Here is a 23,806-nt window from a genome sequence, read left to right on the forward strand (position 1 = left end):
ACTGTCAGCAGTGTGATCAGGAGGCATGTAGAAGAGTTTGTTTGCATGCAGTAAGGGCATAAGGCAAAAGGCCCATAGGAAATCAGCACTCAGGACCATCTCCGTAACACTGGAAATGGTGAACGACCATGTGAAGTGTGTAGCATAGCCAGGGTCTTGAGTGTGTGTCTGGAATCCCTTAACAGCAACAGGAGAGCCATTAGCAGCTGTCAAGTGAATGTGCATGTCTGCAGACATAGGCAAGACAGGTGCGTGAGGGGCAAATATCTATTAGGTACATTATGTGTGTAGATTGTGGACAGTTGGAAATGTAGGTCTGACAGGAAGCATGCAAGGTATAAGTCCCTGCAGTCGCACTATTCAACTGTGTCCTCGGTGGCTCAAATGGATAGAGTGTCTGCCATGTAAGCAGGAGATCCCGGGTTCGAGTCCCGATTGGGGCACACATTTTCAGCTGTCTCCATCGAGGTATATCAACAACACCTGTCAGCAGCTGAGGGTTTCAACTAATTATCATTTATTCTAGAGAAGCTGCACGGTCATCAATGGTATCTGTTCTTTCGAGAATAGTTACTATCTTCATTTATATATAGTTAAAAGGCTACTCAGCCATTGACCTTCGTCTGTGCGAATGCTCACAGGTTGCCAAACTCTTACAGGATTCATCACCTTAGTGTGTGCGAGTAATGAGTGGATGGGCAAATATCTATTAGGTACATTACGTATGTAGATTGTGGGCAGCTGGGAATGTGGGTCTCACGGGAAGCGTGCAAGGGATATGTCCCTGCAGTTGCACTATTCGTCTGTGTCCTCGGTGGCTCAGATGGATAGAGTGTCTGCCATGTAAGCAGGAGATCCTGGGTTCGAGCCCCAGTCGGGGCGCACATTTTCAGCTGTCCCCATCAAGGTATATCAACAACACCTGTCGGCAGCTGAGGGTTTTGACTAATTATCATATAATCATTTGTGATGTAAACCACTGCTTCTCAGTATATTTATTCCTTCATGAAATTTGTTGCAAGTAATATATCTCTATTTCCAACAAATAGATCAATACATAGTCTAAAATGACTTACCTTGGTCCAAAAAGTGATCCAGTATTCAGGAACACATATTTTCAACAAATTGTCAGCAACCATTAACAACTTGGCTTTAGATAAAGCATGGTTTAAACAGAGTTTGTAAGACTTTTTGATAGGCAACTCCTTCTGCTCTATAGAAGAATATCTTAACAGGGGGTGTTTGGCCAGATTAAGTAAAAATGTCTGTTACATTTCAGTTTTAGCAGCACTTAGTCACTACAGTTAAGATTATGTATTTTGTGCAATCATAGTCATTATGTGGAAACAGAGTGATTTATCTGATGTCCAAAATGTCATGATCATTTTCTTTTGAGCCAAGGGTGGCAGCATTTTCAAAATGTATAAGTTTGTAAACTTTTCATGTGCCGCTATGATTAAAGAATACTGTGTATAGCAAATTGGCACTATCCAAAACCAGTGAGGCAGCTGTGGTGCACCATGGGACATAGATGACAGGTCTGAATGATGGCTGTGGAGATGAGTATGAGCAAATAGACAAATAACTGTTAAGGAATCGACCACCCAGATTAACCCAGGGGCCACCTACATTGTCTTCTCAATGACTGTTCAGTGCACATTTCTGTGTATGGACCTCCACAGCAGGCACTTGATTGATGCACCCAAGCTGAATACTGTTCACTGGTGACAAAGGCTGGCACTCGCATGCCAGTACTGCAGTTGGATGTATGCTGAGTGGTGTTGAGTGACCTTCTCAAATGACTCACATTTTGTGCACAAAATGTCTGAAAGCAAACACCCGGCAACAGTTGTCAGAAGGGCTCAGGCTGGAGGAGGCAGTGTTATGTCCCAGGGGATATTTTTTGGCATTCCCTGAGTGATCTCATCACAATGAATCAACAAAAGTACACATCTATCCTTGGGGATCATGTCCACCCCTACTTATGGCTTGTTTTTCTTGACATGTTGGCACCTACCAGCAGGACAGTGCAACATGTCACACAGCTTGCAGTGTACATGCATGTTTCAAAGAGCACCAGGATGTGGCTAGCATTCTACCCTGGCCGCTAAACCGCCCTGGCCTAAACCCAATCAAGAATCTGTGGGACCACCTCAATCGGGCTGTTTACACCGTGGCACTGGAGTCAGCATGGCTCCACATCCCTGTCGGTAACTTCCAGAACCTCATTGACTCTCTTCCTAGATGTCTCACACTGGTTGGTGCTCCACGAGGTGGTTATTCAAGCTTTTGACAGGTGGTCACATACGTGGGTATAAGGGGAAACGAACTGGCAGATGTGGCTGCCAAAGACGCATGTTCCCTCCCTCACGTTGTTGAATGTGCCGTCCCCCTCCATGCTGTTACCTCCCTTTTGCGTTTTCGTGTTATGCGTCAATGGGAAGAGGAATGACTGACAGTCGGTGAAAATAAGCTGCATCTGGTCAAGGCCACCACGCGGCCATGGCGTACGTCCTACCAGTCATGCAGGCGGGATGAGGTTGTCCTCACTTGCCTCCGCATCGGGCACAGTCCCTTAACGCATGGTTTTTTACTCTGGCGGGAGGAGGATTTGCCCTCTATTTTGCAAGATGACGCAATGATTGTAGTTAAGGTCTTACGGTTTTGTGTCCTGTCCAATTCGTTGCCTCGGATTTTAGGGAGAGGATTTTAATGTGCTGCTGGGTGACTGGCTCACCCAGGTTTTAGGTAAGAGGTCCGCCAGTCACAATTACCTACTTGTTTCACTTCGATTTCTGTTCTCTTTTCCTTGTGTTTCCTTTCCTTTTTTAGTGCGTTTCTTCTCTTCTCCTCTTGTTTTGCCTCTGTATGTGAGGATTTGGAACTGCATCAGGTCTGTGTCTTTTAGCCGTTCTCCTTGTTCGCTGTCCGTCTTCGTCGCTTCACCGCATGTGTTCCTGTTTCTATGCATTTGGGCACTGACAACCATGCTGTTTAGTGCCCGAAAACCTCAAACCACACACATACACACACACACACACACACACACACACACACACAGACACACACACACACACACACACACTAGTATGACTGGACAATGTATAATCAGCAATAAAAATCTTTCCTCATGCTAAATGTGAGTTGAATGAGGCCCATTCAGATCATTTTGAATAATCTCTAAGGTTTCTTTTTCTAAGCTTCTATTGCTTTCAAAACGTAAATTGCACATTTTATTTTCAAACAAACTTTACACTTCATAAACTCTGATTTTAAATTTGTTGACAATCCATCTGGTAACTGATGTTTACATAATGTATCCAGATCGTTAAAATTTACATGTCCCAGAGTACAATGCCATTTCTCCTTTATTTATATACTATCCTTATTACTCATATTATTTACATTAATAACTTTCTTATAAATTGTACTTGTAATTTTGTACAGCCTATTTCCTTAGAAAGTGATCACAAGTAAGTTATTGTCTTTATCAAAAACTTTTGAGGAATTGTCTGCAGGCACAATTTTATTTATTTTTTTGTCACTTTAGTATTGGTAATCAAAATTCTACCCATGTCTTTATGTAAAATACATTTTTTTATTTGGATTGGAATCATGTCATCATAAAGTGGAAAATAATTAATCATATTTCCAACTTTTGCAGCTTGTCAAACTTCACCATCCACAGTATTTACATGCATTTGGTCTTGTAAATATATGCACTCAGAAAAATAACTATCATTATTGACAACATGATCTATACAACCACTGAGTAATAACCAGTTAATCTGTACATTGTTATCTGACTCAACATTATTACATGCTATCGTAGGTTGTACCTCCATTACAAAGCTGATCATGGCATATCAGTTCTGTTGATATCTTCTGCATCCTGGATGATGACCACCTCTTCAATCTACTCACCTTTAACATGTGACCAGTTGTTACTGCTGCTATCCTGTCCATTTTGACTATGTTGTCAACTGTCATGACTGCCTCCTTGAAGATGTCCATGAATCTCTGCTTGTTCCTGACTGGTGACAGTCCCTCTGAAATGTCCTTGTTTGTCAAATACATAATGCAACTGCTCCTGGTAGCTCATAGTGGTTTGGTTCACAGTGTAAAATGCATTTGATTATGCACCTTCACTTTCATCCTTGTTTTTTAAATCCATCATTTTAATTTTACTTTTAATGTATTAAACTGCCTGAGATTTTTCTTTCAAAATTTCAATTAAGTCCCTGCTATAGCTCAAAGATTCCAGCAAGGATCTCAGTGTATAGTTTTCTATCACTTAAGTGCCTGCTAATTTAGTTTCTTCACTGAAACTTCCTGGCAGATTAAAACTGTATGCTGGACCGACACTCAAACTCAGGACCTTTGCCCTTTGTGGGCAAGTGTTCTGTCAAACCAGCCAGTCAAGCATGACTCACAAGCTATCTTCACAGCTTGACTTCCACAAGTTCCTCATCTCCTACCATCAAAATTCACGGAAGTTCTCAAGAGTTCGCAGGAGAACTTCTGTGAAATTTGGAAGGTAGGGGACAAGATACTGGTCGAAGTCACTATAGTCTCTAAACTTCAGTTTATTCAACTTGTTTCTGCAAATAAATTGCAGTGCTGTCAGTTCTCTGGAGTATAATTCATCAAACTTTTTCATTATCTCAAAAGCAGTTTCCTAATCACTCACAAATTCTGGTTGCTTGTTTGAAATTGATGCATATATGTAGCTCAGTGCAGTTAAATTTCTTTTTCCCAAGTACCATATTGCTCATACTCATGTTTGCTCTTGAAGTGACTGCGGAGGATTTCTTTGTTTTCAGATACATTTCCATTCACTGCTTCCAGTTCCCAAAGTCTTCTCCAGAAAACACTGGTATCTCAATATCAACCATGTCCTATTCATTAAGCACTTTTTGAATAACAGTGTTCTTTTTAGTTCATAATGGATCACTACTTTACCAAATAACAATCTTCCTTTTACTTAACAGCTGTGAACTGCCTCCAAGTTAAGAATATTTATTAACAGAAAGCTAAAGACATTTTACCTCTCTGTTTACACATTGAGCACAGTCACAGTACAGAACTGATTGACTACAATATGTACATATACACTCACTGTTGAGAGCCCTCTCAACACTATCGATACTATCACTGTAAATGTGCCACATTTCAAAAATTATACCAAGGTACTCAAAACAGTTTCTTCATGATTAACAAAGGCTAAGACCTGTAGTGGTCCTGACAGCTTTCTTTTGCTATTTAAATACTGGTTGTAAGCCTGCATAATTACCCTGTAGTAATATTCCATAGTTCAAGTGGGAGTGGAAGTAAGTGAAATAAGCATATAGTAGGAGGTATTTACCAGCACAGCTGCTCAGCTTGTGGAGCAGGTAGATTCCATATGCTAGTATGCTATATAATCTTTTGTATGGTTATTTGTGCTGAGCTTTTGGTCCATTTAAAATGCTAATAGTTTTTGTTCAGTCCAAATGCTTCTAGTCATGATAGTGAACCAGTCATTGTCTACAGTTTCCTTGTCCTTTTTCTGTATTATGTTTTTCTGTAACAGGACTGAAGTACCTACCCAAGATACTTCCAACCCCTCCTGAAGTCGTGTTCCATTGACCACCCAACCTCCACACCCTATTTCACTCCCAATCCCAACCGATTGCCACAAAGAGCATATCCCTGTGGAAGACCCAGGTGTAAAACCTGGCCAGTTTACCCATCCCACAATTCCTACTCCAGTCCTGTCACAGGTTTATCCTATGCCATCAGGGGTCTGGCCACCTGTGAAAGCAGCCATGTCATTTACCAGCTTTGCTGCAATCATTGCACAGCTTTTTATATTGGTGTGACTACTAACCAGCTGTCCTCCACGATGAGCGGCCACCACCAAACTGCGGCCAAGAGCAACATAGACCACTGCATGGCACAACACACAGCTGAACATAACACACTTGATTTCAATGGCTGCTTCACTACTCGAGCCATCTGTATCCTTTCCTCCACCAGCAGTTTTTCTGAACTTTACAGATGGGAGTTATCTGTACAACACATTCTCCACTCCTGTAATTATCCCACCCTCTACTACAGTAAGATACTGTCCCCAGACTCCACACCCTACACCCAAAAGTTTCCACCCCCTCTGTCTTATCATCTCCTACCCATTCTCATCTCCCACCCTGTTTATTTGCAGCCCTCGGCCAATGCATTCATCTGTCTCTCCCCGCTCCTCTCCTTTCTTGCTCCTTTTTTCCCCATGTCCCTGCCCCTCAACCTCCTGATGCTGTGCCTGTTGGCAGTGTAGTCCCTGCACACTCCACCAGATGGTGCTTGTCTCTCTCCCCACCCATACACTACTCTTCCTTCCCCTTCCCTGCCCCTTCCATATTGCTGCTTGCATCTCACGTGACAGTTGGATTTCGGCTTGAGATGCTGGAGTTATCAGTCATGTGAGTGTGAGGTGTGCTTGCTTGTGTATGTGATTGTATGTGTCTCTCTTTTATTGGTGAATGTTGTGGCCAATTGTGACTGCCTGAAACTTGACATGTCTTTCTTACATTACATAGCAATTGGTCTTTTCCTATAGTGTTAAATGTTAGCCTTTCTCAGGCCTAGGCATCTGAAGATGATAGTGGACATGTGTGTGCAAGTTAGAGTTTGTCGTTTGTGTGTGTGTGTGTGTGTGTGTGTGTGTTTTCTACATCTGAAGAAGAACCCTGTCTGGTAACTTAGTTTACTTTTAAATGTACTATTAAATGTTCTGTCTGCCACTCAATCCCTCCTCTATGTGGTGAGTGGAAATCTATCCTGTTTCATGTTGCTGTTAACCTTTGCTTTTGTATAAATAAAAGGCTTTTTTTCTGAAAAATCAACATTTGACACCCCTCTTCATCTCCTTTAAGTCACCCTGTATTTCCACAATCCCATCGTAGTTTTTTATACCTATTGCTAAAATTTTAAGTGTTTATCAGCTCTTATACATCAGTCCTAAATATTACAGATGCTACACATGAAAAATACTTTGTGGCTCCGATTTCTTTAGCTGTCAACACTTTATGAGTGAGGAGAAACTTACCTTCTGAACTCACTGTGTAACTTATCTTGAAGGTATGTGTCTTCTTTTCCAATCAATCTCAAAAAGTGGCAACAACAAAGTAAGTGATACCAATCCATTAACACTATCCAATGACTTTTATCATGGCAGTTAGATGCTAATAAAGTTGATGGCAAGTAACTACAGAATAGCAGCAAGTAAGGGGGCCTTTCCAATGTGAATGAAATATTACGGGCATAAGAAAAACAAAGAAAGTCATAAACATCTATTAATACATTTCCTAGTGCAGTAAATGCCAATCCAAAGGAAGTCTAATTGAAAAATGCAGTTGCTGCATTCAAGTAGTTGCCATGTAGGAATTTTTGCTTAAGAAGAATTCTTACTACAAGAATATGACATACAACATGCTTAAAATGAATTATTTTTGTGCGTGATACAAAACTGATGTAAGAAGGCAACACTCAGTAAGATAAATATGCCTACTGAAAGTGAAAGAATTTGATCCATATTTGTTTTATAAAATGTGGAACCTTGTGTTTAACTGCAGACATATATCAACTTCTAATTGATTTCAAATTGCCTCTTATGTTGATATTTTTTATCTGTCATTATTGTTGTTGCTGTTGTAAATAGTTATCCATCTTGTTGATGTTGGTGTTGGCTGCTATCTGTTGTGTACACCCAAAACATCATCTTTTAGAAATGACAGTCATAAAACCTATGAATACAATGAACTGGACATGATGCCTAATATTGAGTAATTTAGAATAGGCAGATTTATTCACCATATTCAAACAAGTTAAGTAATAATACATGAGATACTAGAGATATTCAGATTTGTGATTAAATGAACTTATGACAACAGACAAATGTGAGTGCAACACCTACAAAAAGCTTTTATTTTTTCATTTTTGCTACTCTGTTACAGAGCATCTGGCAGTGTATACTTTTGCTAGCTGGAGTCGTCACACAGGGACAGGGAGCTAACATTCTGTCAGTGATGACAGTTCCAAGCAAGAGTCACATGGTCTTTCTATCACCATTGCTCCATGAACTAGCTCAAAGAGGGCATAATTTGACTGTGATTAGTCCATTCCCACAGTCTCCACCTGTGAAGAATGTAAGAGATATTAAATTAAACTACAGAATGGATAGCTTTCGTAAGTAAAGCAGTGTTGGTATAAAAAATAATTTAAGTAGAATAATGCTCATATCTGATGTACAGCATTACCTATTAACTGCCTCATTTTATTATTTACAGATAAAGAGAGAAACATGTCACTTTTTGAACTAGGTGAAGTAAACCCACTTATTTTTGTTTTCCGCAGTAGCATACTTGGAATTGAAATGTGTAAGGCTGCTATCAGTACACCAGAAGTACAAGAACTAATAACATCTAGTGACCAGAAGTTTGATCTCCTTATAGCTGGTGTTTACACTGACTGTTTTCTTGGACTGGCACATAAGCATAATGCCAGTATTATATATCAAATTCCAAATACTCTCACATTTATATTGGGTGATCCAGTTGGCAACCCTGGTGCATATTCCTACATTCCTGACATAATGCTTAATATTCCTGTGAATATGAATTTTTTACAACGGATGTTAAACAGTGTGTGTGGACTCCTTGTTGAATTAGTGTGGTTCTTCTGTTATATTCCACGCCAACAAGAAATAATGATGACATACTCTAGAAATATTGACAATTTTCCATCTATTGATAAGTTGTGGAAAAGCACTTCACTGTTTCTCATTAACAACCATGAAAGCATAGGCCTTCCCAGGCCTCTAACACCAAATACAATTCAGATTGGAGGAATGCATATTAAACCTTCAAAAGATCTTCCAAAGGTGAGTATAAGATCAATATCCAGATAAGCAGTCTTGCATATTGCATTTGATAGAATTAATTTTGCAATATTTGTATGTTTGGTGAAAATAAAAGTAGATATTTGGTAAACATATCATGCCAAAACTAAAACATTATTTCATAGATTGTATGATATATTCACAGTTGTTGAAATTAGGAATAAATTTGCTTCTGACTGCAGAAATGGTCTTCAGTTTCTTTTATTATGTCATGGGCAATTTCAGGGTTACGAATCCTTTCCAGAGATGTATCTGGAATATATACATCTAATCAATATGAGATATATATTTATTTTCCTCAGTAGCGTCCTTGGAATTGCAATGTGTAAGACTGCTGTCAGTACATCAGAAGTACAAGAACTAATAGCATCTAGTGACCGGAAGTTTGATCTCCTTATAGCTGACATTTACACTGATTGTTTTCTTGGACTGGCACATAAGCATAGTGCCAGTGTTATATATCAGTTTCCAAATACTCTCACATTATAAAATGCTGTGTGGCTAGGGCCTCCCGTAGGGTAGGCCATTCGCTTGCTGCAAGTCTTTTGAGTTGACGCCACTTCGGCGACTTGCATGTCAAACTCACACATTTATATTGGGTGACCCAGTTGGCAACCTTGGTGCTTATTCCTACGTTCCTGACATAATGCTCAATATTCCTGTGAATATGAATTTTGCTGTCATCACTATCCAACTGTAGTGTGCACTGTAAAACCTGTGTCAACAGCACCATTTGGGAAGTTACTCCTCACTAGTCAGCAAAGCTGTTTATGTCTATACATACCAGGTGCAGCTGAGGATGTGATTGGTAGCCCCAAGTACAATCTTCACTACAAAAAGAAGTTGAAAATCATGCTTGCAGTCAGAGAAAAATTTATCCCTAATCTCTAATTATTGTATGACTGTGTTCCCATACCCCATCACAATGAAAAGTTTCAATATATCACAGTTGCATAATTTCAATTTAATCACCAATATTCCATTTTATTTCTTTTGTGATACTGCACACATTAGAAGACACTGTACACATTAAAGTAACTTTACTTCGCTAAATAGTGGAACATCAAAAAAATTGACATATATTTACCCACAGTTACTCAGAACTGAACAGACAGATTCATTATAAAGCTGCATGACAAGTAGTAGTATATTGTAAACAGCCTTTGTTGATACAGCTGTAGGTAACTCAGACTCATTCTACATTCTTGAAAGTTCTTCTTCTTGAAAAATCTGCAGAATATGAAGAATTAATGGTTGTAGACTCAACAACACAAATAGTAAAAGTGGCTGAAATTTGAGTTTCCCTCCATGTTACTCAGGAGCCAGTCACACCAACAGACTGTACGGTATTGCTCATAAAAGGAAAGGACACTTGTAGTTGTGAGTGTAACTGGGAGATTTATGCATTATTGACACTCAGTGCAAAGTGTGACCCTCTAGAAAAATGCAAGAAAATCTGTTCAGATAAGGAGCAAGCAAGCAAAGGGCACAGAGTGGTGCATGCAAATGAGAAAGCTAAACTGGTGAACTTCGGTGTGACAATACAATGGCCATCTTTTAGGATGAACAAATGGGAATGACATGAGATCAGCTAGCCAGGCCATTCACTTTTAAACGGACACAATTTATTATTTATTTAGTTTTTATTCTGCCCACATCTCTTTAAGCAGCTATCTTTTTTATTTAGTGGTTTTATCATCTGTTCATTTTGTTTCCTTATTTTAATGTGTTGATTAATCGATTAGATTTGTTGTATTATGCTTCTCTGTGCACCTTTCACGTTCATAATACTTTCTCTCCATTTCCATATTTAAATATTGTCAGTTAAGTGCGAATGTCTGGACTAGTTAGTCTCATGTCATTCAGTGCAGATCACTCCATGCACTACACTCACTTGTGGTAGTTGCCTCCTCTGTACCCAGCAAAGTGGCACTCAGGGTTGCAGCACATGACTGACGTATATGTTCTGGCTCCTACCTTACACCAAGCCTCTTCATCTGGCTGTTTCTTTGTGTTATTATTAGCTGTCACCACAGTATTTTATTATTTCTTATTTCTTTATTCTTTATTTCTTATTTCTTTTAACGTTTCACCATATCTAGCCCAACAACTGCTAAGAATTGTGTATTGTATTGTATTAAATCAGGAACATAGAAACGATGGATAGGCTTCATCCCACTGTAGCCCTCAGTGGTTCACAACCCCACAACAGATCACAGCAGTCCACCCACACCACCACTGCCCCACAGCAAGCCCAGGGTTATTGTGTGGTTTTATCCCCAGTGAACACCCCCCCCCCCCCCCCCCTCGCCCCCATGAGAACATCTCATACCAGATGAGTGTAACCCCAGATCCAGATGTTTGCATAGTAGAGTAAGGATGGTGTACACATACGTGGCAAGGGTGTTTGTGCAGCAAAAGCTGACACAGTGTAACTGAAGCAGAATAAGGGGAACCAGCCCGCATTCGCCAAAGTAGATGGAAAACTGCATTAGAAACCATTTACAGGCTGGCCAGCACACCAGACCTTAACAGTAATCTGCTGGGAGGATTCATGCCAGGGACCAGCATGCCTTCCCACTCAGGACGCAGTGCGTTAGACCACACAGCTAGCCGGGCGGCCTAAAAATTGTGTATATGATGTCTGCATTAGTTTTAATTATTTCATTCATGCAGGAATATAGAAAAATTATTTTTAGCACATTACTCTCCTTTGTTTTCAGTGATTTGCACATGGTGATGGACATTGTTCACCCAAAACTGGTTGTGACATTAAAAATAAAAGCCTTACAACTAAAATGTTGATTTTCATGTCTATCACAATTCTATTTCATTTTCTGCTAGGGCACTGTTCCAGGGTCAGGAAAGTTTTCTCATATGGTCCACTTTATCTGCACCCATACTTTTTCAGTGGGTTTGATGTCTGGTACAGCAGGAAACAAGCTGAGAAAGGAAACCTCATTCTGTTCTTTCATGTGTATTGGGCAATGATCCTGCTGGAAGCAAATTGATCCCTTATGATATAATTGCCCCACCGATGGAATTGTAACATTATTCATAATATGAACATATTTTGGAAACTAAGGGCTACCAGCCTGAAACCTTTTGTAAGAGTTACTTTTGAGTGATCCCCAATCAGTGTATTAAAGTGCATCAAAGTGAGTGGATGCAGCATCCCCTTTGCAGAATTTACTAATGCTACAATCAGCCCCCCCCCCCTCCCACCCACCCGCTGTATACTGCAAATCGGCTAGAATCTAAGAAAATTTAAATTACATTTGCTGGACAGCTATTGAGCTAACTGCTGGCCATGGCATCTGTAGTTGCTGCTTGTGATTACATTGTGGCTGCTGGCTTATGGATGGAGATGGTAACTGCATGTGAGGTCAGCATGGACGTCTCTGGGTGTAATGAAGCTTGCAGTGTCTTCATGATGTCTTGTGGAAGTGAAGGTAACACCCACACTGGCTTGACTCACTCAATAGTGACCTTTGTAGTTTTGCCAGTTTGCTTGATCTCCATGGTGTGGTCTCCTGGTTGCATAATTGGAAAGGGAGCAGTGTATCGTTGCTGGAATGGTGATTTGATGTGACCTGTGTGGAGACTGATATAAATACAGTCATCCAAAGCATCATGGATGAAATCATGGTGTTCAATGTGGCACAAAGCTGGGCAGGTAGGTGTTGGATCTAGGCAGTGTGATCTTGGAGCTGTTGCACCACCTGTGGCATTTCTGCTGTACATGGTAGTGGTACAGGTATGAGGTACTTTGCTGGAATGCATAATGTTTCATCATGTGCCACTTCTGTTAATGATGCTCTGATGACCTGTTTGTACACTGCATGGAGGTCAAAGAGGACTGTGGGAAGAGCATCTGTCCCTTTCTCATTGTGGCATATGAGAGATGTCTTCAGTTCTGATGCCATCCTTCCACCAACCCACTACTGGTAAGATGATACTTTGTCATATGATGACACTGAATGCTGCAAACGTTGGACAGTTCTTAGACCAAAATGGATTTGAATTGATGGCCCTCATCTGCAGTCATGTGGAGAGAGCAATCAAAACATGCTATCCAGGTGGTGACAAAGTAGAAATGTCCATGATAGGTGTTGCTTCACTCATCAAGCACATCTGTCCATCACTCTGAAAAGGCATCTCTAGCCACTCACAGGTGGAGGGGGGCCTACAGTAGGGTGTCCATTTCATTTTCATTGAAAAAGGGAACATTTAAAATAAATTAGAGAAAAACCTGGGATAACGAAGAAAAAAAATGGGACATAAATATTGTATAGACTAATTTAATACACATACAAGTTTACCTTTAAAACGTGCACTCAGATGACCCCAAATAACTTCTTACAATTATTCTGCCACACTATCATCATGCTTTTCACTTTTATGTACTTTATCAAGAAGTGCATATTCATTTGAAATTGTATCATAAAAGTCAGTACTCGATACACCATTAAAGTGTGTTTTGACAATGAGGAAGGCCCTCACTGTTTCAACTTTCATTCTGGATTTTTCATCTGACCACAAAGAGTTCACTAACGAAAACACATGTTCCAGAGGAGCATTTGACCCAGGAATTGCCAGGCAAAACTCCACCAAATGAATCATGTTTTTCATGTTAATGTTTTTACTTTTGAAATTAGCAAATATTTTAGACCACGTTGCACTAACACTTTCTTTGTCTCCTTCTTCACTTTTTATGAAGTTCTGTGCACATGAAAATTCATCAAATAGTTCATCTTCATCAACAGGAAAATTTAGTACAATACTTTTAACAAAAACACAACAGTCCTGAATATCCTTTACTGTAGCTGCTCCTTTTCAGTATTAACCCAGTCAAATGCTTTAAAAGGCGTGCGAAATGGTACACACCATTCTTTAATATACTCAATGCAAGAGTCATAGAAGATGTGAGCATAAACATGAAATTGTTCTACGGTAATTTCACCCTCTTCTTCCAGCTTTCTTAGAGTCTCAGTACAAAGGATGTGGGAAATCTTTCAGATTTTCTACGTTGCAATTTGCCCAATTATTTGATTATTTCTTGATAAACTTCCATTATTGTGATTTCTTGTTTCTCAATACATTTAATTGTTGTGGAGAAAGGATTTAGCTGGCTAGTAAGAAAATGTAGAAGAACAATAGACACAAGGTTATCAAAGAATTGTTTAAGGATAACAGGACACTTATCAAGGGAAATGAAATATGATTTAAAAGCAGGAAATATCTCTACAATTCTTTCCAATGCTGGTAGCAGAGATAGCCACCTTGTCTTGCTGTGTCCAAGTACAGTTTTGTATACAGTTTCAGTAAACTTACAGAATTACTTCAGAGATTCAACCCTTACTGTATCTATGTGGAAATGCTGGTAGATTTTGTTTACAATTAATTGGCAGTTGATGGGTAGGCAATCTGAGCCAGTTTGTAAGGAATTGTGCACCACATGTGCGGGACAGCCAACACCTACTGTATTATTCACTGTGTTCTGTTGCAGTTTATAGAACAAATTGTTTTTTCCCTTTCCTCTGCTTGCCACCAAAATTGGTGTTAGTGTTGTCTGCAGAAACTACAATCACCTTTCCCTCAAGATCATATTTCTTTAAAACCTCCAATTCTGAAGTAAATCTGAAGTTTCTCCAGCTAAATTAAGCAATTCGAGGACTTTCACCATGATGCCATTTTCAGGGTGAAAATACCTGATAAGGATAGGGACCAACTTCAAATCCAGATGATTCAATGTATCAATCGTTACAGAAATGAATCGAGCACTTTTCAGTTCATTTAAAACCTGCTGAGCTGCATACGGTGCAATAACATTTGAAATGATTGCATTACATTTTGTGTGTCCACATGTGAATTTAGGATTGAAAAGTTTTTCAACAACTGCTGTAGTACAGTCCATTGACTTAAAGCTATGGTTATGCATTACACTGTGGTATGCAAAAGTAGCTTCTTGAGCTGCCAACTGCCTATCCATTTCTGCTACTGATTTTAAGTTTACATAGTAGTCACTCACGTATTTGTTTGCTCTTTTCGTTTGATCACTAATGCGATGTTTCTTAGTCTTAATGTGATTCACAGTGTCAGACCTTACACCATGATCAACAGCAAATTTTCATCTGCACAACGTACATTCTACAGTTTCTCCACTACCAGTGATAAAAGGAAACTTGCTTTTTATATTGCTGTTAAAATTACACTTTCGTTTTGGCATAATGAAACAGTGATTGCACAGTGCAAAACATTAACAGTGAGATGATAAAAACCAGAGAGCAAGTGTTAGTGGTGTAGAGTATCTCTGGGCCGAAAGGACGGATTCAGTGGATCGATTTAGAAGAGAAGAATCTTCGTTGTTATTGGTAACCTATAGTGCGTTTAAAATTACTTGCGATTGTTGACAGTTCAGTACATGTTTGGTGTATGCTGAAAGTCATCACACGCTTCCTAGCGTAAATAATTGAGCAGTTAATAGCAAGTCAAACAACCAGTAGCGTAAAATACTCTAGCCAAGTGGAATCATAAAAAAATGGAACATTTGAGCGTCCCCAAAAAAACTTTCGGGACAGCGGGACATTTTGGTAAAAAACGGGACTGCCCCGAGAAAAATGGGACGAATGGACACCCTAGCCTACAGGACTGATGTGGGCTTGGGCAAGTCTTATTGGAGAGCCTCGAAACTGCCTCATGTCAGTGTTTATGACTCATCCCGTTTTGCATAGCTAGCATTGAATACATGAATGTGACTATGTGAGGACATTTATTTTAAACCAATAACTTGAGTATCATGTTTACTCCTAGATGTGACAGATTGTGAACACTGGCAAGAGTAGCTTTGTGGAGTTCTGGGCCAGTGTACAGGCTTGGCTTGTGTCAAGAGATGTTGCACCATAGTGTTAATTTTGTGCCTGGCACCAAGTTTGTGAAAGTCATGGTCCTGTGGAAGGATAGGCAATAATTCCTTGTAGTTGTTGATCTGCAGTCTTCAGAAGGTAGCATGTTCTTAGCTGTCCATGCTATATATACGCCAAACCACAGATGTGTGAGAAGTAGTCAGCTGTAATATTTTCTGCTACTTTCACATGACACACCTCCATTGTAAACTGGCTGACAAATTCTGTATGTCTAACCACCTGGTGGAACACCTGTCACTAGTATTCTGGAAAGTGGAACTAACAGTTTTGTGGTCAGCTTAAACTGTCACAGTGCAAGTTTCAGATTGTTGGTGGAAATATTAAAGAACTTCTTACACTGCAAGTAGTTCTCTGCCATATGTGATCCACTGCTGTGAAGTGGTTGCAGTTTTTTTATTTAATGGTTGCCATTGGTGGTCAATCTGTTGGTGTAGGACTACATCTATTGCTGTTTGCCTGGCATCTGTGATTACTGCCAGCAGTGCAGATGGCACTGGGTGATTGAGGAGCACTGCACTAATAATGTTCAGCAGAAGACTGTAGAAAACTTTTCTGTCTCCAAGGTTGACTCAAGGGATCATCAACCTGTGGTATCATGTTCTGCAAGCATGTCTGTAAGGGACAGTTGCTGGGAAGTGGCAGCAAAAAAAGTTGATTATTCCCAGGAAACACTGTAATTATTGGCAGTCTGTTGGCTTCAGAAGGGTTTGTAGAGCTACTGATTTCTCTCATAATGGACGAATGTTATCTGCCAAAATGATTCATCCCAGTGAGGTCATTTCTGCTTTGCTGATGATGCATTTCTGTTCATTAAATACTATGTCATATTTGTCAACCACTAACATGCTTCTCACATTTGTCATTCATGTAGCCCGACATTTGGTGAGATTGCTAAAATGTCATTAAGGTATGTGATATGTTGCCATGTCTGTGGGACAGTTTTCAGATATAACAGCATAAATAGAATTCAGATGGGCCAAATGATATCTTCAGTGTGTCATTAAACTTCCACCTCCCTCCCATGTGTTTGGTTGCATGCTTCATGGCAGTATGTGATGCAGAAAACTTTTGTGTCAGCTAAAGCACCCACAAAATATTGAATGTTTGGCACAGAGTACCTGTTTGGTACGGTCCTGGCATTTAAAATGTGATAATCACCACAGGGGTGCAACAAGCTGTCTTTCTTGCAGATGAGTTGCAAAGGTGAAGACCACAATCTGTCAGAATGCTGGATTATCTCAGCTTGAAGCATTTCTTAAAATTTGGCCTTTGATTCTGGTAGGCACAGTGAGGCAAGTCAGCAGGCATGTTGTGCAACAGATTAGCCAGTTGTGGTGTTTGATGTCACTATGCTGTGATGCTATCCAAAAACTGGCCATAGACTTCTTCTGTAGATTTGCACAGGTGTTAGCATTGTCTGTTGTCTGTACCATGCTGCAGGCAGAGCTAGCCTGTCTAGGAGTTACTGTGCCTCTGATCACTTTGTTCTGTAGTCCTACTTTGGCACCTAATACAAGCTTGGTGATGCCAGTAACTACAAATGTCCATATAGAGGGGCTGGTGAAGTCAAAGTCAATAATCAGTATGTAATGGCTTATTGTTTACTGCCTCCAGGTACAGATGTTCATCTTGTTTATTGTCAAATGTGCACTGAAGTGGGAAGATGCTGACCTTGGGGCCAGTGTCAGTCAAGGAGGCTATCTATCTGTCTCTCTGATACAACAATTGAAATGCTGTGGGGTGTGCAGGTGGCTGTAATATTTGTGAAGATTGTGTAGATGTTTTACTGCTACTGTGGACATACTAACCATTGTATAGCAGTTTGCTTACTGCTGCATGATGATGTCCCACCTGTTGTTTAACTTGCATTTGTCACTAGTGGCACATTTTGTTCAATTGCGATCTGTCGTGCCTAATCCAGATTGAGATTGTTGTTTGATTAGGTGCATGACTTTACGCATTTCCATGCTTGTTGACATCTGTGGTACCAGCAAACATTAGTAGAATTGCTCCCAGGTTGCTGGTAACATTGGCATTGCAGTTCTGTAACTGTTTGCTAGGTCCTCTCCAGTGCTACTGTTCTCAAACCTGTCTGATAAGCATTTCAGCTGTGGTGAATGAGCTCTAGAGCTCTTCAGAAATGCTCAGCAGGTGGTGCAATGTGATGGTTGCAGTTCAATGTTGTCTCTCTGAGTGAGATCAGCATCCACTGGGCAGAGCTGAATGGCATGCCACCTGCCAATAAAGTCGTGGTCACTGTTTTTGGCATGTTCAGTGTTGCATATATTCTACCAGCTAGTTTTAGTAACTCGTTTATAAGTTGATATTCATGTGCCGCCAATGCTACTTGCACTGGTGATGGTAACTGTTGCCAAATTTGCAACAACAAATAGTCGAAAACTGTGATTGTGTTTATCATACCTTGTAGGTGCCACCAAAATTCTGAAGGGACTTTGTCACCCTTTGTTTCTTGATAAAGCACTTGTCTCAGCCTTTGACCTGGCAGTTTTGGGCAGCAAGCAATTACTTCTGCTTTTAGAATAAGGTAAGCTTGATGACTTGCTGGGTGCACAATAATATGAAACACCAAATGCTTCACCCACTTGACTAAATAGCTGATCACTAGTATAAATTATTCACATCTTTAACTTGTTGGTGTGTGAAAACATTTTCTATGATTGCAAACCAAATTTGTGGTTGATCAAGTATTTCCAACAGGGACTGTAACTGCAAGTATGGCATAGAAGAACCTCTCAGCCGACAGGTGGCAGTTCATTGCTCCTGAGTAGCGATGCTACAGTGAAGAGTTTACCAGAACAATCAACATTTTCAAATTTGGCTTAACATCACTTTCTGGCATAGCAGGAAGATCAAATACATGGTAATGTGTAGTTGACATTATTGTTTCTGTTTGTTGAATGGATACAGGATTGTGCACTGTTTTTGTGTTGGTTCCCAGCACTTCACTGTGTTCACTTCTAGTGTTTCAGGAAAAGAGAGCTCCAAAACTTGAAGTGCATGGTGAATTTATTGAATCTTGGCCCTACATGGCTCTTATGCCAAAGACAGAAAAGGAAAAAAAATTGTTGCTTCCTAACATGGAACTGAACCTCCACCCTTTTACAGAGAATGCCAAATGTTGTCTGTTCCACTGTAGTGATGAGCAGAGACCAGAACTTTGGTAGAAACCCTTTTTTAAATGTGGTAAATCTACATTCAGTTTGAATGTGAATCTGTATTATTTACATGTTTATGATTGAAACACCAGCTGTAGGTTGCCTTTTTCTTTATTTAAATGCCTAACTGCTAATATAAAAGCCTTTTGTTGCCTCTTTGATTATTATTTATTCCTTTACTGGTTCAACTCATGTAAAGCTTTTTGTGGTGCCAGAATCTGTTTTTGGAAGCTATAGAATCCAACATTATGGCAGTTTTCAGAGACGTATACAAATGAGTCATTGCCCAATGCATCAAGTTTATGAAACAGTTACTTAAGTGAATGATACAATGAAGTACCGGTAATGAAAATATTTAAAAATGAAGTAAAAAATAAAAGAATCAGTATTTCAGTCAACAAGTCAACTGATCCTATGGATCTTTTTGCTGCCGATATAATTGTTAGACCATTAGATGCTTTAGAAGGCAAATTAAAAGAGCTTGCAACAGAGTATCTGGAAAAAGTTAATGATTCAACTATCACACTGTTATTTAGCAATTATTTACAGTTATGATGGCATGAAGAAACTGAATACCTATGACACTGTATTCATGTCATTCCATCTCAGATGCTGTGTTATACATGAAAAAGCACTATTTCAAAATGTGCTTCATGTGGCCTTTGTAGGATGTGGTTTTCACATAGTGTCAGGAGCTTGTTTCTGGATGTCGACAAATTGATATCCAGTATTAAGAAGATCATTGTGAAAGCCCTGTCGAGGAGTCAGGCATTTAAGGACATTGCACCAGACATATCTCTGCCCTCTCAGTTCATCGTAATGAGATGGGAGATGCAGTTTAGAGCAGCAGTTTACTATGCTACAAATTTCCCCAGTACAACTAAGTTGGTCATTGCTCTGGAGGATGAAGCATCTTCAGTTGTAACAGCAAAGAAACTTCTCATATCTTTGGAAGTGAGAAATGACTTTACTTCCATCATGGCAGAGTCCAGTGTCCTGGTACAAGTGATCTGCCAGCTTCAAGAAACAGGGCAACCTTTGACAAAGTCAGTGAAAATTGTGGACAATGCAGTTCAAAGATTGCGATGTGCCAGCAAAATTTGGTTTGTTGGAATTCCAGTGTGGGGAGTTTGAGGAATGAAGCAGGTTGCTAGCAAGTGAGGTTAATGTGAACTGTATTGTAGACAACAGAGAGTTCATGTGCACACAGTACAACTATTCATAACAAACTTTGGCTGACTAAAGTCACAGACATGTCCCTCCCTGCAGACTTGGATAATTAATATCACTGCCAAAGAGTTTTATTTGAGTGATATTTTGCATCAATGATGGTGAGGGCCCCACAGAAACTCCCTCAACCCCACTATGCAATGTGTAGCACTGATGGCAGGAGGCCACAAAGGTTTCGGCTTCTCACATGTTATTCATACTACTTCGAATGACCAGCAGGCCTGTGGCTGGCTCCACGGCAGGACATGACTGGACCATTCCTTGACAAAGAAGCACAGTGATGATGTCCCCTCTTTAGTGCAAATGAACTGTGTAAGGTTGGGGGGAGGCCTTTGTATATGGCTGCAATGACACTGCTGGCCAGTATCAAAAATCTTGAATTTCATCAGTGGGAGTGTTGCTTGTGGCAGAGATGGATGAGGTGGTGCATTGCCATCTCTTTCTTTTTGCTTGTTGTCTTCTGCACAAGTGGTACTTGTGTCATCTGTGGTGGGTTTATCCCCAAAGTCTAGGTTTGAGGCAATGCACAGAGACAGTGGGCCTGATGTGGTGTTAATTTTTTGCACTGTAACATGTATAATCGCTCTTCATAACTCTTTGTTATGCTTGTAGTTCAGACTCCAAATCATGACGGTCATTACATAGTTGTAGGCACGTGTTATATGTCAAGTTTGAAGGGGGTTGTATAGGAATAATCCTCTCTGGAGTTGTATGTGAATGTGCTGGTGGACTGCCAGTGTTACTGGGTACTGACTCTCCACTGCTGGGGTTTGCCTGAAGATGCTTAATGTTAGGTCAGGGGAGAGGTGAAATCAATGGATAAAATCTGCATCCAAGATTGGTTCACAAACATCTCTTACCATCAGCTGCAATGGGAAATTCTCTCTAAGGTGCACAGTGTGCCTGATGGTAACAACAAATCTGATGTGAGTGTTATTTGCAATGTGCAATTGGATGAGAGATGTCATATGTTCCATTTGTGGTTGGATATAGTGATCTGAATTGCCTGTGGCAGAACACATAGCATTTGGGTGTTCGCGCAGTGTGGATCAGTTGCATGCACAATCACCGAAACACGAGTAAAACCAACATAGCTGTGATTGCACCCTCTCGATGCTGTGAGGTATATTTTTGTCAACTGTGGGTATGGCAGTCACAGCCAGCTTGACGTCACCACTCTCTAGCAGTCACTTGTGATGTCACTCTCATGAGTGTACACAAATGGTGGGGTCTTAGCATCTCCTCATGATTGTAGCCAACATCACGCAGTAGGAATGTGCTTGAAATGTTTATTATTGTATGTATTATCCAACTATTGCCATTACTGTGAGACTGCAAAAGCCTGTCCAGAAATAGTTTGTTTTTCGTTGGATTATATTTGTGCAAAATTATTTGCATCTGAAGCTGAGGTGTTAATTTAATTAGCCAGAGCACTCAGAGCATTCTGTCTTGCATGAAAGTCAGATTAACTGATTCACAGAGTTGTCTCATAAATTACTTGTCCTAGCTATTACTCTGGTGTCTCCATGAGTTGGAGCAGTGCTGCCTTAGCAGTGTCAGACTTGCCTTTGGCCAGATGTGCTTCTATGACATCATTAGTAATGTGGGCGTGATCCCCTGTGTTACTTAGTAGCGCCATAAATTTGGAGGTATCATTGATGGATTCTGTAACTGTACAGTGTGAATTTGATGGTCGTGAACTATTTTGCCAGGTGTTCCATTTTAAAGGTTGGTAATTTACACTGGGAACTCAAACATACATGTTCTCTACAGAAGTCCTATTAGGGACATGCTAAAACATTTGTTCTGAGGTCTATGGTGAACAAGATTCCATAGACCATGTATGTACAGTGCAGGTGGAAAATGAAGACTCTTCTTGCATTGGATTGTGAATGGATGCATCTGGTCCATTCCCATTGTAGATGGGCAAGTGAAGCCACATAATGTGTTGTCATACTGAGTTGAATTAGTTGCCCAAATACTTTGTTGATGATGTGAGGCAACATTTGCCTCATCACCAAAGTCACTGAGGACATTGAAATGTGTTCCACACAGTGTACAGAGTCACCATTTTTGTATTGATGGTAAGACACAGTAGATCATCAATTTCAAGTTTCAAAACAACTATAGGCTGATGATGGTGGAAGACAACATTATGTGAGTCATTTTTACTATCACAATTCTCTTTGAATTGTTTGAAATGATGGCAATTGTGGAAGGTTCCTCTGTCAAAGCTAACACTACATCGTAAGGTACACTTGTTGTATCAAAATAGAAGTTGTTGTTCACAGTAGGGTCATCACTCAATTCATTATTTGTAGCAAACTCCAGTTAACTAGAGTCACAAAGATTTTATTCCCTGTGGGCAGGAGTGACTAATATCTCTGTCAAAGAGTTTTATTTATGTGATATTTCACATCAGTGGTGGCAAGGTCACAATGGATTCATTAGTTAGAGAAAAGTGTAAAATGGTGTTTTTGAAAAATCTTGATCTTGACAGATTTCAAATATTCTACAAGGTGACAATTCAGTTGAAGTGGAAATGGACCCTACAATGGTTCAGTGTTTTAGATTTGTTCCAGTTACCTATATAGATGTTGAGGGCTCATTTTCTCATATTAAAAATGTGCTTTTTGACAGGAGACTCTGCAAGACTCCAGAAAATTAAAAAAGAATTTGACTGTCAAGTGCAACCAATAAGCTGGTAAAGCACTGTAGTGAATAGGCTTTCAAGAAACATTTTCCTTTTTCCATCAAGTACAATTAGCATTTTGTTTCCAATCTTTAAGTTGCTTTAAAAATATAATGCACACAATGTTAACATAAATATGCTGATTTCATGGCTGAGTAGTGCAATTTATTAAACAAATACACTCCTGGAAATGGAAAAAAGAACACATTGACACCGGTGTGTCAGACCCACCATACTTGCTCCGGACACTGCGAGAGGGCTGTACAAGCAATGATCACACGCACGGCACAGCGGACACACCAGGAACCGCGGTGTTGGCCGTCGAATGGCGCTAGCTGCGCAGCATTTGTGCACCGCCGCCGTCACTGTCAGCCAGTTTGCCGTGGCATACGGAGCTCCAACGCAGTCTTTAACACTGGTAGCATGCCGCGACAGCGTGGACGTGAACCGTATGTGCAGTTGACGGACTTTGAGTGAGGGCGTATAGTGGGCATGCGGGAGGCCGGGTGGACGTACCGCCGAATTGCTCAACACGTGGGGCGTGAGGTCTCCACAGTACATCGATGTTGTCGCCAGTGGTCGGCGGAAGGTGCACGTGCCCGTCGACCTGGGACCGGACCGCAGCGACGCACGGATGCACGCCAAGACCGTAGGATCCTACGCAGTGCCGTAGGGGACCGCACCGCCACTTCCCAGCAAATTAGGGACACTGTTGCTCCTGGGGTATCGGCGAGGACCATTCGCAACCGTCTCCATGAAGCTGGGCTACGGTCCCGCACACCGTTAGGCTGTCTTCTGCTCACGCCCCAACATCGTGCAGCCCGCCTCCAGTGGTGTCGCGACAGGC

The 23,806-nt window shown here is 40.5% G+C and overlaps 1 protein-coding gene across 1 annotated transcript in view; it reads left to right on the forward strand.

The window, feature by feature from the left end:
- Window positions 1-23,806, forward strand: part of LOC126416361 (UDP-glucosyltransferase 2-like) — a 173,990-nt gene that overhangs the window by 19,144 nt on the left and 131,040 nt on the right. Inside the window, exons 2-3 of the mRNA XM_050084044.1 lie at window positions 7,992-8,223; window positions 8,325-8,917. Of these exons, the coding sequence (XP_049940001.1) occupies window positions 7,992-8,223; window positions 8,325-8,917 (825 nt within the window). The remainder of the gene's footprint in view (window positions 1-7,991; window positions 8,224-8,324; window positions 8,918-23,806) is intronic.

Source organism: Schistocerca serialis, chromosome 1 (genome assembly GCF_023864345.2).
Source record: "Schistocerca serialis cubense isolate TAMUIC-IGC-003099 chromosome 1, iqSchSeri2.2, whole genome shotgun sequence".
Lineage (NCBI taxonomy): Eukaryota > Metazoa > Arthropoda > Insecta > Orthoptera > Acrididae > Schistocerca > Schistocerca serialis.